This window comes from Nothobranchius furzeri, chromosome 5 (genome assembly GCF_043380555.1).
Source record: "Nothobranchius furzeri strain GRZ-AD chromosome 5, NfurGRZ-RIMD1, whole genome shotgun sequence".
Taxonomy (NCBI): Eukaryota; Metazoa; Chordata; class Actinopteri; order Cyprinodontiformes; family Nothobranchiidae; genus Nothobranchius; species Nothobranchius furzeri.
Genome location: NC_091745.1, coordinates 17,801,353 through 17,816,343, shown reverse-complemented (window position 1 = coordinate 17,816,343; position 14,991 = coordinate 17,801,353). Strand labels below are relative to the sequence as shown.

General features: G+C 44.6%; 1 protein-coding gene across 1 annotated transcript in view; it reads right to left on the bottom strand.

Annotated features, from left to right (window-relative positions):
* Positions 1-14,991, bottom strand: part of rab40c (RAB40c, member RAS oncogene family) — a 60,269-nt gene that overhangs the window by 6,199 nt on the left and 39,079 nt on the right. The window contains exon 2 of the mRNA XM_070551491.1: positions 10,276-10,336. Within this exon, the coding sequence (XP_070407592.1) occupies positions 10,276-10,336 (61 nt within the window). The remainder of the gene's footprint in view (positions 1-10,275; positions 10,337-14,991) is intronic.

Sequence of the window (14,991 nt, the reverse complement as noted above, 5' to 3'; positions counted from 1 at the left end):
TGAACACCATGTTCAGACATAAAGGTGTCAATATGAGCTCTTGGCACCAGGATACCTTAGGCCACAGCTTGATGATCGACTTTGTTGTTGTTTCATCTGACCTGCGGTCACTTGTATTGGACACTCAGGTGAAGAGAGGGGCGGAGCTGTCAACTGACAACTATCTGGTGGTGAGTTGGCTCAGATGATGGGGGAGGATGCCGGTCAGACCAGGCAGGCCCAAACGTATTGCGAGGGTCTGCTGGGAACGTCTGGCAGAGTCTCCTGTCAGAAGGAGCTTCAATTCCCACCTCTGACAGAACTTCCAAAATGTTCCAGGGGAGGCGGGGGTAGGGTTATCATGATACAAAAATTTCAAACTCGATTCGATACTTGAAAAAAAACTCGATACTCGATTTCGATACTATTTACAAACACCAATTTATTGAGCAAGTTTATTCAAAAAATAACATTCCTCAATTTATATTGCAAAAATTAAATGTTAAGAATTAAGTGTATAAAGTGCTTAAACCTCTCAAGTATCAGCATTTTTTAAAACGTGCATACAAAGACTGGCGAAAGTTAACACTTTAAATCATGAATTGTCTCACTATATATACACTATTTGCAGAGTGATGTTTTGCTGCTTAAACTCTGTTTAAGGTGCATTTTTGTCATAAGCTGTAATGCCATATGTTTTGTTCTGTACTTTTGAACAACTCTGTTGGTCAATAAAGGGAGAAAATGAATTTCTCCACAGTAGGACAAAGGTACATCTACCGGTAATCTTAATAAAAACAGATTGGCGCACGGCAGTGACGTCATTAAAAGCGCCGGTTAGATTAGCCGTGGCTAGTCTGTTCATGCCTAGAAATCCCAGACTCGCTCCAAACAAACAGGGGAATCACATTAATGATTCCAAACAAAACCTTTCGACATTGAGATGTTTTGGTGCAGATAATGTCTTATTTCGAGGCTGCACCATGGGTGCCTGTCCGCACCCGTTATATGGATATACACTGATGGCGATTCGCCGATGGATCTAAATACCCCGGGGAATCCAAGTGGCACCAATGTTGTCAGCGTGAGTAAACAAACGTACTGCATGCTAGAAATTAAGTCCGGGTTGCAATAAACGGGAGTTTTCCTTTAAGCACATAAGCGTGAATATACAACGTGTCGGACTTGGTATGCTAATTAAGTTGGGCTGTGAAGCGCCTCCCAAATTCGCTGTTTATGTTTTTGTTTATTATTTATTTGGCAGACAAAACTTGGATCGGAGAAATCTCGCGTGGGAAATTGTAATGTAGCCATGCGGCGTCTTCTTCTTCTGTTTGTCTGGGAGGCGGAGGTTGCTTTACGGCATCTGGCTGTCGTGCGTGTCGGTGTACTTGAAGAAGGCTGTGTATAATAGTCCATAATATCGATACCACAGGGATGGAATATCTAATTTAGATACACTTTTAGTATCGATTTATATGTAGGTATCGATTTTTTTGACAACACTAGGCGGGGGACATTGAGTCTGAATGGACCCTGTTCCGTGCCTCCATTGTTGAGGCAGCTGACCGGAGCTGAGGTCGCAGGATCGGCAGTGCCAGTCGTGGTGGCAACCCCCGAACCCGCTGGTGGACACCGGTGGTTAGGGACGCGGTCATGCTGAAGAAAGAGTCCAATCAGGTCTTTTGGGCCCTTTGGGACTCCAGAGGCAGCTGCTGGGTACCGGCAGTCCAAGCGGAACGCGACTCGGGTGGTCGCCAAGGCAAAAACCCGGGCATGGGAGGAGTTTGGTGAGACCATGGTGCAAGACTTCCGTACGACTTCGAGGAGAGTCTGGTCCACCATCCGGCGCCTCAGGGTGGGAAAGCAGTGCGCTACCAACACTATCTATAGTGGGGACGGTGTGCTGCTGACCTCTACTCAGGACGTTGTGGATCGGTGGGCAGAATACTTCGAAGACCTCCTCAATCCCACCGACACGTCTTCCAGTGAGGAAGAAGAGTCTGGGGACTTTGGGCTGGCCTCTGAAATCTCTGGTTCTGAGGTCACTGTGGTGGTTAAAAAGCTCCTCTGTGGCAAGGCTCCAGGGGTGGATGAGATCCGCCCGGAGTTCCTTAAGGCTCTGGATGTTGTGGGGCTGTGTTGGCTGACGCAGCTCTGCAATATCGCATGGACATCGGGGGCAGTCCCACTGGAATGGCAGACCGGGGTGGTGGTCCCCTTATTTAAAAAGGGGGACCACAGGGTGTGTTCAAACTACAGGGGGATCACACTCCTGAGCCTTCCTGGTAAGGTTTATTTGGGGGTTCTGGAGAGGAGGGTCCGTCGGATTGTTGAACCTCAGATTCAGGAGGAGCAATGTGGTTTTCGTCCTGGCCGTGGAACACTGGGCCAGCTCTATACCCTTAGGGGGATACTGGACTGTGCGTGGGAATTTGCCAAACCAGTCTACATGTGTTTTGTGGATTTGGAGAAGGCGTTTGACCTCGGGGGGCCCTGTGGGGGGTACTCCAGGAGTATGGGGTACCAGGCCCTCTGATACGGGCTGTTAGGTCCCTGTATGACCGGTGTCAGAGCTTGGTCCACATTGCCGGCAGTAAGTCGGGCTCGTTCCCAGTGAGAGTTGGACTCCGCCAAGGCTGCCATTTGTCACCGATTCTGTTCATAACCTTTATGAACAGGATTTCTAGGTGCAGCCAAGGTGTGGTGGGCATCCATTTTGGTGGCCTGAGGATCAGGTCTCTGCTTTTTGCAGATGATGTGGTCCTGTTGGCTTCATCAGAATGTGATCCTCAGCTTTTGCTGGAGCGGTTCGCAGCCGAGTGTGAATCAGCTGGGATGAGAATCAGCTCCTTTGAATCTGAGACCATGGTCTTGATTCAGAAAAGGGTAGAATGCCTTCTCTGGGTCAGGGATGAGGTCCTGCCCCAAGTGGAGGAGTTTAAGTATCTTGGGGTCTTGTTCACGAGTGAGGGAAAACTGAAGCATGAGATCGATTGGCGGATTGGTGCTGCATCTGCAGTGATGCGGGCATTGTACAGGTCTGTTGTGGTGAAGAGAGAGCTGAGTCAGAAGGCGAAGCTCTCGATTTACCGGTCGATCTACATTCCTACCCTCATGAGCTTTGGGTAGTGACCGAAAGAACGAGATTGCGGACACAAGCGGCCGAAATGAGTTTTCTCCGAGGAGTGGCTGGGCTCTCCCTGAGATAAGGTGAAAAGCTTGGTCATTTGAGAGGGGCTCGGAGTAGCCCTGCTGCTACTCCACATTGAGAGGAGCCAGTTGAGGTGGCTAGGGCATCTGGTCAGGATGCATCCTGGACGCCTCCCTGGTGAGGTTTTCCAGGCACGTCCAACCGGGAGAGACCTAAAGGTAGACCAAGGACACGGTGGAGGGACTATGTCTCTCACCTGGCCAGGGAACACCTTGGGGTTCCCCCGGAGGAGCTGGCCCAAGTGGCTGAGAAGAGGGAAGTCTGGGCCTCTCGCCTTAGGCTACTGCCTCTGCGACCCGACTCCGGATAAGCGGATGAAAATGGATGGATGGATGAAAATGAACTGATGGATGGATGGATGGAGAACATTAAAACCAGATGACTCTGGCGATTCCTCAGTTCTAGAGAAAGTTTCAGACCGGCCATCTGAAGCAACACCTCTTTAACCCATCAAAGCTTTTGACACGTCGTCCAAACCTTGTTGCACCTGCAAAGCTGATAAAGAAAACAGTTCCTGCAGAACAAGCTGATATCGTTTAGACTCCTTAAAGAGGCCGCCAGACGCGTGGTTCCATCCATCTGTTGTGACCTGGGGACAACTCTAAGACCGGTCTAGTAGCGCCGCAGTTTCTGCTACGGACCTCGGTGCCTGGAAGTCCAAGGACTTCGACATTCCGGATCTATCACGAGGGTCTTCGAGTGGGTATGTAGACATGACAGATTGCGTCTGATGTGTTTTTGATAATAACAACTTCATAGCTTAACGCAAACCAAATTCTTTTACATCCAGAACTCAGCTCTCCTAGACACGGAATTTCTGATAACATTGCATTCATACATCACATCTAGTTCCATCCACTCACAGTAAATGTTAGTTAACCTGTCATGTTTTAATTTTTGGTAAAATAAATTCTTACTTTTATAAACCTGACTCTTTTCTGAATCAAAACGAAGTGTTTACAATCCCTTAATAAAGAATGCTAGATCTTCTGATTAAACACAGTAAAGACCAGGCAGGGTTGATATTCTATATTTAGATTTAGTATCACAGCTTATAGAGCTCCGGACCCCACATGACTCTCAGTTAGTAGACGCCATATTGGCAGGTAAAAGAAGCTAAACAAACACGGATGTAAACATGAACATGAACAGGATCAGCTTGGATTTTACTTCGTCGGAGTTTACTTCACACTTTAAAACCGAAGAAATTGTTTTATATAGTCAGAAATTAAATCGACTAAACATCTCCGACCCTTACCATGCCCCTGGGATACTTTTTAAAAACGCCAGAAGCTGTCAGAGCGGACTTCTTACCGGACCTAGCCGGGGAACTCCTTGGGATTCCCCCGGAGGAGCTGGCTCATCAGGCAGCTGGGGAGAGGGAAGTCTGGGACTCTCGACGCTACTGCTTGCTCCGACGCCAGAAGCTGTCGGAGCGGAATTCTTCCTGGACCTGGCCGGGGAACCCCTTGGGATTTACCCGGAGGAGATGACTCAGGTGGCTGGGGAGAGGGAAGTCTGAGCCTCTCAACGCTACATGCCCACGCAACCCGACTCCGGATACGCGGATGAAAATGGATGGATGGATGGACAAATAACAGATTTACACGTAAGTAGTTTAAATAGAGTGCTGTGCTGTTTGAATGTATAAACTGAATGCCAAGAGAAATCACTAGTTTGATTTTTTTCCGTGAATAAAATAAAAATGTCAGGCAGGAGCGTCTCAGGATCTGTCTGAGATCTGTCTCGGTGAGACAGATAATAGCAATCCAAAGTGCTTTTTATGTGTGATCTGACAATTGATCAACCATTGCATAAAATTAAATACAGCTTAGCCGGTTAATTGCTGTGATTATAAAACACGTAAACGGCAGCACGCAGAAATCACGAGGGAACGTTTTACGTGATGTTTACTTGTTCCTATGAGTAATAAGACAGAAAAAGCCACGCCAAAATAAGTTTAGGAAGCCCACTAAGAATCTTAATAAAAGCATTTAAAATAAATATCATACACAGTTGAGGAAACGTGGGTTTAAGTACCTGACATGAAGCGGTCGCTGCATAAGCGAAAACCTTTACTCTCGGGATCCCACAGCTTCATTTTCGCCCGGTCACTAGTGCGTTTTATTATAATGATCCAACGTTTGAGGCGCTCCGGATCTTGGGGAATCCTGTAGATGGCTCATTCCTTATGTCGTCCGCGTCTGTTCTGCATCCTGGGGCACAACAGGAATCTACCATATTTCCTGTCTGATTGAGTTTTCTGGCAATAACAAATAGTCCAGCTGCCGGCTTCTACCTGCCAAGATGGCGCCGTTTCGATTTGAACGGTTGTATGCTGGGAGAAGTGACGTCAACTCCCGGAGCTCTATTGGTCATAAGTAGAGGTAATATATATATTGAGCTCTTAAAGCACTCAATTTACCAAACCCTACATATACACTCTGCTGACTGAATATAGTAAAGAATTACAGTTGTGGTCAGAAGTTTACATACACTTGTAAAAAATATAATATAATGGCTCTACTGAGTGTCCCGTTATTTCTAAAACTCTGATTTTTCTCTGATAGAGTGATTGGAACAGATACTTCTTTGTCACAAAAAACATTCATGAAGTTCGGTTCTTTAATGTCTTTATTATGGGTTAACAGAGAAAAGTGATCACATTTGCTGGGTCACAAATATACATACAGCAACATGAACTAGCAATTTTGGTGACTTAGAAACGTGTCAGTGAACTGAGCTTCATAGCATGGCCTCTTAACTTCTTGTGAGTGATTATGAGTGACTACAGCTGGTGACTTCTCTTAGGCCAGGTAAATAGGGCTCATTGGATACAAACGCCCACAAATGCTACAATGGGAAAGTCAAAGGAGCTCAGCATGGATCTGAAAAAGCAAATTATTGACTTGAACAAGTCAGGAAAGTCACTTGGGGCCATTTCAAAGCAGCTGCAGGTCCCACGAGCAACAGTGCAAACAATTGTTTGTAAGTATAAGGTGCATGGCACTGTTTCATCACTGCCAAGATCAGGAAGAAAACGCAAGCTATCACCTGCTGCTGAGAGAAAATTGGTCAGGAGGGTAAAGAGTGAACCAAGAATCATCAAAAAGCAGATCTGCCAAGAATTAGAAGCTGCTGGAACACAGGTGTCATTGTCCACAGTCAAACGTGTTTTGCATCTCCATGGACTGAGAGGATGCCGTGCAAGAAGGAAGCCCTTGCTCCAAAAGCGGCACCTTAAGGCTCGACTGAAGTTTGCTGCTGATCACATGGACAAAGATAAGACCTGCTGGAGGAAAGTTCTGTGGTCAGACGAAACAAAAATCGAGCTTTTTGGCCACAATGCCCAGCAATATGTTTGGAGGAGAAAAGGTGAGGCCTTTAACCCCAAGAACACCATGCCTACAGTCAAGCATGGTGGTGGGAATATTATGCTGTGGGGCTGTTTTGCTGCCAATGGAACTGGTGCTTTACAGAGAGTAAATGGGATAATGAAGAAGGAGGATTACCTTCACATTCTTCAACATAACCTAAAATCATCAGCACGAAGGTTGGGTCTTGGGCGCAGTTGGGTGTTCCGACAGGACAATGACCCCAAACACACATCAAAAGTGGTAAAGGAATGGCTAAATCAGGCTAAAATAAGGGTTTTAGAATGGCCTTCCCAAAGTCCTGACTTAAACCCCATTGAAAACATGTGGACAGTGCTGAAGAAACAAGTCCATGTCAGAAAGCTATCAAATTTAACTGAACTTCACCAATTATGTCAAGAGGAGTGGTCAAAGATTCAACCAGAAGCTTGCCAGAAGCTTGTGGATGGCTACCAAAAGCGCCTAATTGAAGTGAAAATGGCTAAGGGACATGTACCCAAATATTAGCACTGCTGTATGTATATTTGTGACCCAGCAAATGTGATCACTTTTCTCTGTTAACCCATAATAAAGACATTAAAGAACCGAACTTCATGAATGTTTTTTGTGACAAAGAAGTATCTGTTCCAATCACTCTATCAGAGAAAAATCAGAGTTTTAGAAATAACGGGACACTCAGTAGAGCCATTATATTATATTTTTTACAAGTGTATGTAAACTTCTGACCACAACTGTATATGTGTCTAACAGAAATGTGGTTGCTGGTGTCCCTCAGGGCTAGCCTAGTGAACTAGACCAAATTCTTGCTTTGCAAAGAATGGTCTAGGCATGCTCCATTGGAACCTCAGCAGCTCCTACCAGGACTCTGGCTAGCCAATCACAGCTCTCTAGAGGGATTTCAAACACATAAAGAGCTGTGATTGGTCCGTAATCGTGGGCCAATCATAGTGCTCTATCTGCTTAGTGAACAAATCACAGAGCTTTGTCCGCTTTGTGGGCCAATCAGGGCACTCTATATGCCTGGTGGGTGGGATGATGCAACAGAGTGAAACAAGAGTATGTCACATTCATTGTCCAGTGGAATGCGGAGATCATTTGAAAGACAACTGTAGAACCCGCCCCACAACCGAGAGCCGTCAATGGAGCATGGCCAGACTAAATAATACATTTATTTAGTCTGGCTTGCCAGGCTACCTCAGGGCTCCATGTTCAGTCCTCAGACATTCAGATTATTTATGATTTTCCACAAATGTTTATGCTGATGACACCCCGCTCCACAGCAGCGAAACGCATCAGGCACAAATAAAAGACAGAAAAGGAAATGAGCCGACATGAACGATTGCATGTTAAATTAGTTTTTGAGGTGGCGACACCTGATTTGATAATGTTACTGTGGCCGTGCTCAGGACGCAGAAGTCTGGAGCGCGTCAACAATCAGAGCTTTGCATGTGCAAGCTGGTTAAGGTTAGGATGGGGGTGAGGGGAAGGTTAAATTGCAAGAGGGTAAAGGTCACAATTTGGTTAAATGTCCGTTTTACGGCGGGTGTCAGTACCGACGCTCTGGCACAGCGCGTTGCCTCCCGACGCGCAGGAGCTCGTCACCTGTTGTTTTTTCTGTGGACTGCATCTTGCCGGTCATTATCACGTGACAGCGACTAGTCGATGACAGGCATAAAAAGTCACTACAGAGCAGTGAGGTCGACTAGTCGACTAGTTCATACAACCCCTAGTGGGTACTAAACCTCTGACATGACTGCGTTTTAGTGAAGGATATGTTGGCATTCTTTAACACCCATGGCTCCAACATGGATTCTCCTTTTACATGGAACGGGCAGCAGACCGACAGGAGTATATCAAATGCATTTCACTTAGTGAATCTCGTCATCATTACAAGTATTTGAAGCTGACTCCATATTAGGGCTGGGCGATATGACGATTTTAGACCGTTTTACGATCTACACATCTGACGGTCTGTCATTTTTGAGAGACCGTGTTATCACGATTCACAGCTCTGCTGTTGAATTTCTGCCTCTGAATGAAAAGGGAACTTACCTCAGGCGAATGACACGCCTTTGTTTGACCCTTAACCAATCAGAGTGAGTCATAGTAATAGATTAGTGCCTGCCCCGCTTGTTTTCCCCTGTGTGTGAACAAACATGGCTTCGCCGCGGCTGAGCGACAACGAGGTTTTCGTTCCGAAGAGGAACGCAGGGTTTCCTTAGCGTGCGGCGCTAACAACTTAGTGACGTGACATGTCTCGGAGAAAGCGTAAAAACACGTTGGACGCTTCTTCTGAAGCAGGAAAATAACACCTCTTCTTAAGCAGAGCACGACGTCGCCTCGGCTCGTTCACCCTCTGCCGAGCCGGTGTCGGTACCGGACTGAACTCGGACACTGGGTCGCTGGAGCTGCCCCGTGACTGCCTGATGGAAAACCAGCGGGTTTCATCAGACTCGTAGTTTCTTGTTTTTGCTGTATTTTACCGCTCCCTCCTGCAGTCTTCCCCTATTACAATTTTAAATGATTCTGTAAACTCCGTGTATCAATAGAAACAATCTCTGCCTCTGCCAGCTGCAGTAAATGTAGTTTCCAAATAATAAGAGGTGCATTCATCTGTGTATCTCCTTTGATCCACATTAGTGATATTTTCAGCACCAGAACAAGAAGCAAAGAAAGATTCCTGAGTTTGTTAGTAATTTTATTTATTAGGTGCATCTAACCTGTTCTATTTTTCTCTGAAATGAGATCAAATCAGTGTTTCTATGGGTTGTCTCCAATCTGCACTGGAAAATTTTACTTTATTTAGAGACTTGTTGCAGAAAATATTCAGAATGCGCAGTTATTTGCTACCACAAGCGATCTCTGGTCCAGCCGCACATCAGAGCCGTATTTGAGCTTAACTATCCACTACATGAGCAACTGGGAGCTACACAGTATTTTGAACAAGTTAATGTTTGCACAATACGTTTGCAATTGGCATGTTTGCACTTTAAATACGTTTACGATTTTAATTTATGTTAAGTTACTTGAAAAACGAGAAAAACTGATTTTTGTAATTGTTTCTCTCAGGGCTTTTATCATCTCTGGTGTGACTCTAAATTAACTTTATTTAGGTGTCTGACTTCAACACTGAGCAGTGCACAGAGTTCAGATTTAACAGTTAGTTAAATTTAGAGTTCAAAAACTGATTCAGCTTCTGCAATCTTGTACATCAACTGATGTAATTAGAGACGTTTAAGCATGAAAATCAGGTGGAAAACATCTGGATATCAGCCAAGAAAAATTGCCCATAAAAATCAGCAGTAGATATTGGCTATCGGCTGACTGCGTCTCCTACACGTCAGCATCGGCAACAGAAAAACCAATATCAGTCAACCTCTACTCCAAACCCACAATCAGGTCTTTACAACTTTGTTTCAACACCTTTTCAGGAATTCTTTCCTTTAAGGGAAAATTATAATGCAAAAATTTAACCTGACCAAAGTGAAACTGTGTTTTCCATACATAATTCCACGTCCTTTGTTTGCTGGGTTTATTCCTGAATCAGTTTCAGGCATGTTTCCTCCTGAAATGTGTTTTCTGCATAAGAAACGTGCAGCTCCTATTTTCAATTTGCAAAGAAGCCTCTTTGCATCGTGGGATGTTTACAGAATCAGGTTTTGTTTCAACGTCTTGCATTAAAGAAACCGAGTGTTGCTCTGTGCTTACCATAGCTCCAGCTTCACTCTCCTGCCATCTAAAAGGATGGTGGTGGTTTTATAGTCGATTCCTGCACAAAAATAGAAAGAGCAGAGAGGCAGCTGTTAGAAAAACAGACATTAGTAAACAACAACGCTGCAGTCAGAGAGAAGCAGAAAACAATGACTCATCGTCAGTTCAAAGCTCTTAAACATACACACTAAACACCACAGGACAGTTTGTTCCAGGCAGACAAAACAAAGTCTAATTCCTCTGATTATAGTGTCTCTGTGGCAGGCAGCTGATAGCAAAAACCTAAACAATGATATTTAAAATGTTGTTGTTTTTTTCTTATTTCTGACTTGTGAAAAAAGTGGCTTCACAAACCAAACCTCTTGAAAATGTTCAAGAAACACTAATTGATCAGGACCACGCCCAAATATTAAAGAAAAGGAAAAAAGAAATTAGAAGTGAAATAGCAGTTTTTAACAGAAAATCTGATGCAGGCAACAACTTCATGAGCATTGTGGCTAAGCTAAAAAGGTCAACCAGGGATCAATCAAGTCTCCTGTGGAACATGTTCACCACATGAAAGCAGAAACGTGGTTAAAACAGCTTCTTCCTCTGAAATGAGCCAGCAGCTGAAACACTAACTGGGCATCACATAAACATCCTTCATGTGAAAATGAGCATGCTACAAATACCTGGTTTCCAAAACAAGTGACCAACTCTTTACATATATTAATGTGTGTAAATAATCCAAGCTCTGTCACGTTAGAAACTTTCATCCGTGTGTGTGTGTGCGTGTGTGTGTCACACTTCTTATGCTTGCTGCTGAAGCGTCAGCTTTTAGATTTCTAACAGACCTGTCAGACTACTGCTCCTACACCTGCTGCCTGTCCATACAGGCTTCCTGTGGTTTTACTGAGCCTATTAGCTCCTGAGGCCAAACAGGTGAACCACTGAACCAACAGCCTATTCCACCTCTCAAGATATTTATCTTTTTACTCAACAGATGAATGTGCTCACGCTTGTGTAAATCTTGGTTTCAACTTAGTATGGGACTGAACGTGACTCAGATTATGATTCATCTTATTTTTTACATTTAAAAGAATCAGATAACAAGTTCAGTTTCCCTTTTTAAGAGGACTGTGCGCTGAAATAAGTAACCCAGCTACGTTTCACTTGTGTTTTAAAGGAAGTGAACCACCTCAGGACTGAGAAGTCTGCTCAACAACCCCTGGTTACACTCAGCTCTCTAAGAGCAAAAGCTGTTTTTCTCTTAAACATTTCTACATCAGGCTCTGATGGCTCACAGCTGCTGGTTAACACCATTAGCACCATCTTCCAATTTCTAGATAAAGTAAAGCTGCAGCTGCGCTAAAGTGCTGAGCTGAAGGAAGTCTAATCGAATTGGAGTGAGTGCAGTGCTGCGTTCCAGGAGCTTCCTTTCCCATCGCTGCCAGGACTCACTTAGAGATCCCAGATAATCAATAGCTTCTCTGATGTCTCGGTTGAAAAGGGCTGCTTCCACTATGGAAGTCAGCTGATTTTGTTTCTTTGTAGCTGTGCAGGAAACCGTGAATGCTCACATTATGCTGAGACCGTTTCTGGAAGGTGTCAATAAAGTATCTTTTTCTTAATTTCAATAAAAACTTGCAGAAGGAGGCAAACTTTTGTGGAAGAATCTTGTTTGACTTCAGTGTGTGTGTGTGTGTGTGTTTGTGTGTGTGTACATCAAGAGATGATGATTTAATGTCTGAAGAATCAATATTTTTACCACCGTAAATATACGGCTATATACAGTGGGGCAAAAAAGTATTTAGTCAGCCACCGATTGTGCAAGTTCTGCCACTTAAAATGATGACAGAGGTCAGTAATTTACATCATAGGTACACTTCAACTGTGAGAGACAGAATGTGAAAAAAAATCCATGAATTCACATGGCAGGATTTTTAAAGAATTTATTAAATCAGGGTGGAAAATAAGTATTTGGTCAATAACAAAAATTCAACTCAATACTTTGTAACATAACCTTTGTTAGCAATAACAGAGGTCAAACGATTACTATAGGTCTTTACCAGGTTTGCACACACAGTAGCTGGTACTTTGGCCCATTCCTCCATGCAGATCTTCGAGCAGTGATGTTTTGGGGCTGTCGCCGAGCAACACGGACTTTCAACTCCCTCCACAGATTTTCTATGGGGTTGAGGTCTGGAGACTGGCTAGGCCACTCCAGGACTTTCAAATGCTTCTTACGGAGCCATTCCTTTGTTGCCCGGGCGGTGTGTTTGGGATCACTGTCGTGTTGGAAGACCCAGCCACGTTTCATCTTCAAAGCTCTCACTGAAGGAAGGAGGTTTTGGCTCAGAATCTCATGATACATGGCCCCATTCATTCTGTCCTTAACACGGATCAGTCGTCCTGTCCCCTTAGCAGGAAAACAGCCCCAAAGCATGATGTTCCCACCCCCATGCTTCACAGTAGGTATGGTGTTCTTGGGATGCAACTCAGTATTCTTCTTCCTCCAAACACCACGAGTTGAGTTTATACCAAAAAGTTCTACTTTGGTTTCATCTGACCACATGACATTCTCCCAATCCTCTGCTGTATCACCCATGTGCTCTCTGGCAAACTTCAGACGGGCCTGGACATGCACTGGCTTCAGCAGCGGAACACGTCTGGCACTGCAGGATTTGATTCCCTGCCGTTGTAGTGTGTTACTGATGGTGACCTTTGTTACTGTGGTCCCAGCTCTCTGCAGGTCATTCACCAGGTCCCCCCGTGTGGTTCTGGGATTCTTGCTCACCGTTCTCATGATCATTTTGACCCCACGGGATGAGATCTTGCATGGAGCCCCAGATCGAGGGAGATTATCAGTGGTCTTGTATGTCTTCCATTTTCTGCTAATTGCTCCCACAGTTGATTTTTTCACACCAAGCTGCTTGCCTATTGTAGATTCACTCTTCCCAGTCTGGTGCAGGTCTACAATTCTTTTCCTGGTGTCCTTCGAAAGCTCTTTGGTCTTGGCCATAGTGGAGTTTGGAGTCTGACTGTTTGAGGCTGTGGACAGGTGTCTTTTATACAGATAATGAGTTCAAACAGGTGCCATTAAAACAGGTAACGAGTGGAGGACAGAAAAGCTTCTTAAAGAAGACGTTACAGGTCTGTGAGAGCCAGAGATTTTCCTTGTTTGAAGTGACCAAATACTTATTTTCCACCCTGATTTACAAATAAATTCTTTAAAAATCCTGCCATGTGAATTCATGGATTTTTTTCACATTCTGTCTCTCACAGTTGAAGTGTACCTATCATTTAAATTACTGACCTCTGTCATCATTTTAAGTGGGAGAACTTGCACAATCGGTGGCTGACTAAATACTTTTTTGCCCCACTGTATGTGTGTGTGTGTGTGTGTGTCAAATAATCTAAATAAACTACAGATTTAATGGGACATTCATTCACCAGTTAGTATCTAGAGTAAAGACCATAACCGAGACTCTAGAAACAAGAAGATGACCAGCAACTGACCTTAGCCGTAGGTCATACACTGGCCATATTGTTAACCACTTAGTGGCCAATATCTGGTATTTAGAAAATGTGTTTAAAAAAAGTCACTCCAAACATTAGAATTAGGGGTGTAACGGTACGCTTAAATCATATTCGGTTCGGTTCAGTGCTCTTTAGGGATCGGTTCGATAACTGTTCGATATATTATTATATTTATTTATTTTTTACCTGAAGCGGCTCCTATAGTGAGCAGAACCAGGTGTCATCACAGGCAGCAGATCTAGCGTGATGTCCTTAATTATTTCACAGGTTATTTGTGCAGCTATGAGTGTCGTGCTCATACAGACAAGTGTTGTGTTTGACTGTTGATGCTCAGTGTTTTTATTCTACAGTGAGCCTTAAAAACTCACCTCACACTGCCCAGCGTCTCTTCTTTAAAACTCGTATTAAATAACGACTCCCTCCGCGCCATTTTTTTTTTGTTGTAGGATGAAAACTTTACATCAGTTGTCCCAGGGGAAAGTTCAGCAGACATGTTTGTTTACATTTTTGCCACTGCGTGCCGGCACAGTGAGAGAGAAGTTGAGGGAGGGGCGACGCAACGCTCCGTTCAGCGTCTCTGCAGTCTCTACAGTAGCAGCGACAGCCAGCTGGTTTGATCCGCTCTGAAAGGTGATCAGAATTTGCAGATCACATTTTTTTAAATGGAGATCGGGCACAGGAGACCAGGAGGTGGGGGCACATTCCTCCAGTTTAAGAATCACTGCATTGGCTCCCCATATGTTTCAGGATCGATTTCAAAATACTTTTAACGGTTTTTAAGTGTCTTAATGGTCTTGGACCTTCTTATCTTTCAGAACTGCTTTTACCGTATGAACCCACGCGGTTCATACGTGTTCAGTGGTGCTCTGTCCAGGAGAAGATACCTGCAGACCACCACTATTGTTAACAGGCAAGTCATTCACAGAGATGTAACAGCTGTCGTCTGAGCCAGCCCAGCAGGCCCTGTAGATGGAAGATGGGAGTGGACAGTGAGAGGAAGCGTCCCAAAGCTCTCTCTGCAGACCGTCCTGTATGATGTTCCTCTGACCAGAAACGTCCAGCCACGGGTCTGCTCCAGCCCTCCATCCACGTCTGGATCCTCCTGCAGCAGATCCAGCTGCACTGTTAAAGACTTCCTGCTCACTCAGTTTAAATAAATGATCCAGGAAGAGTCACTCAGGTTAACCCTGCTTT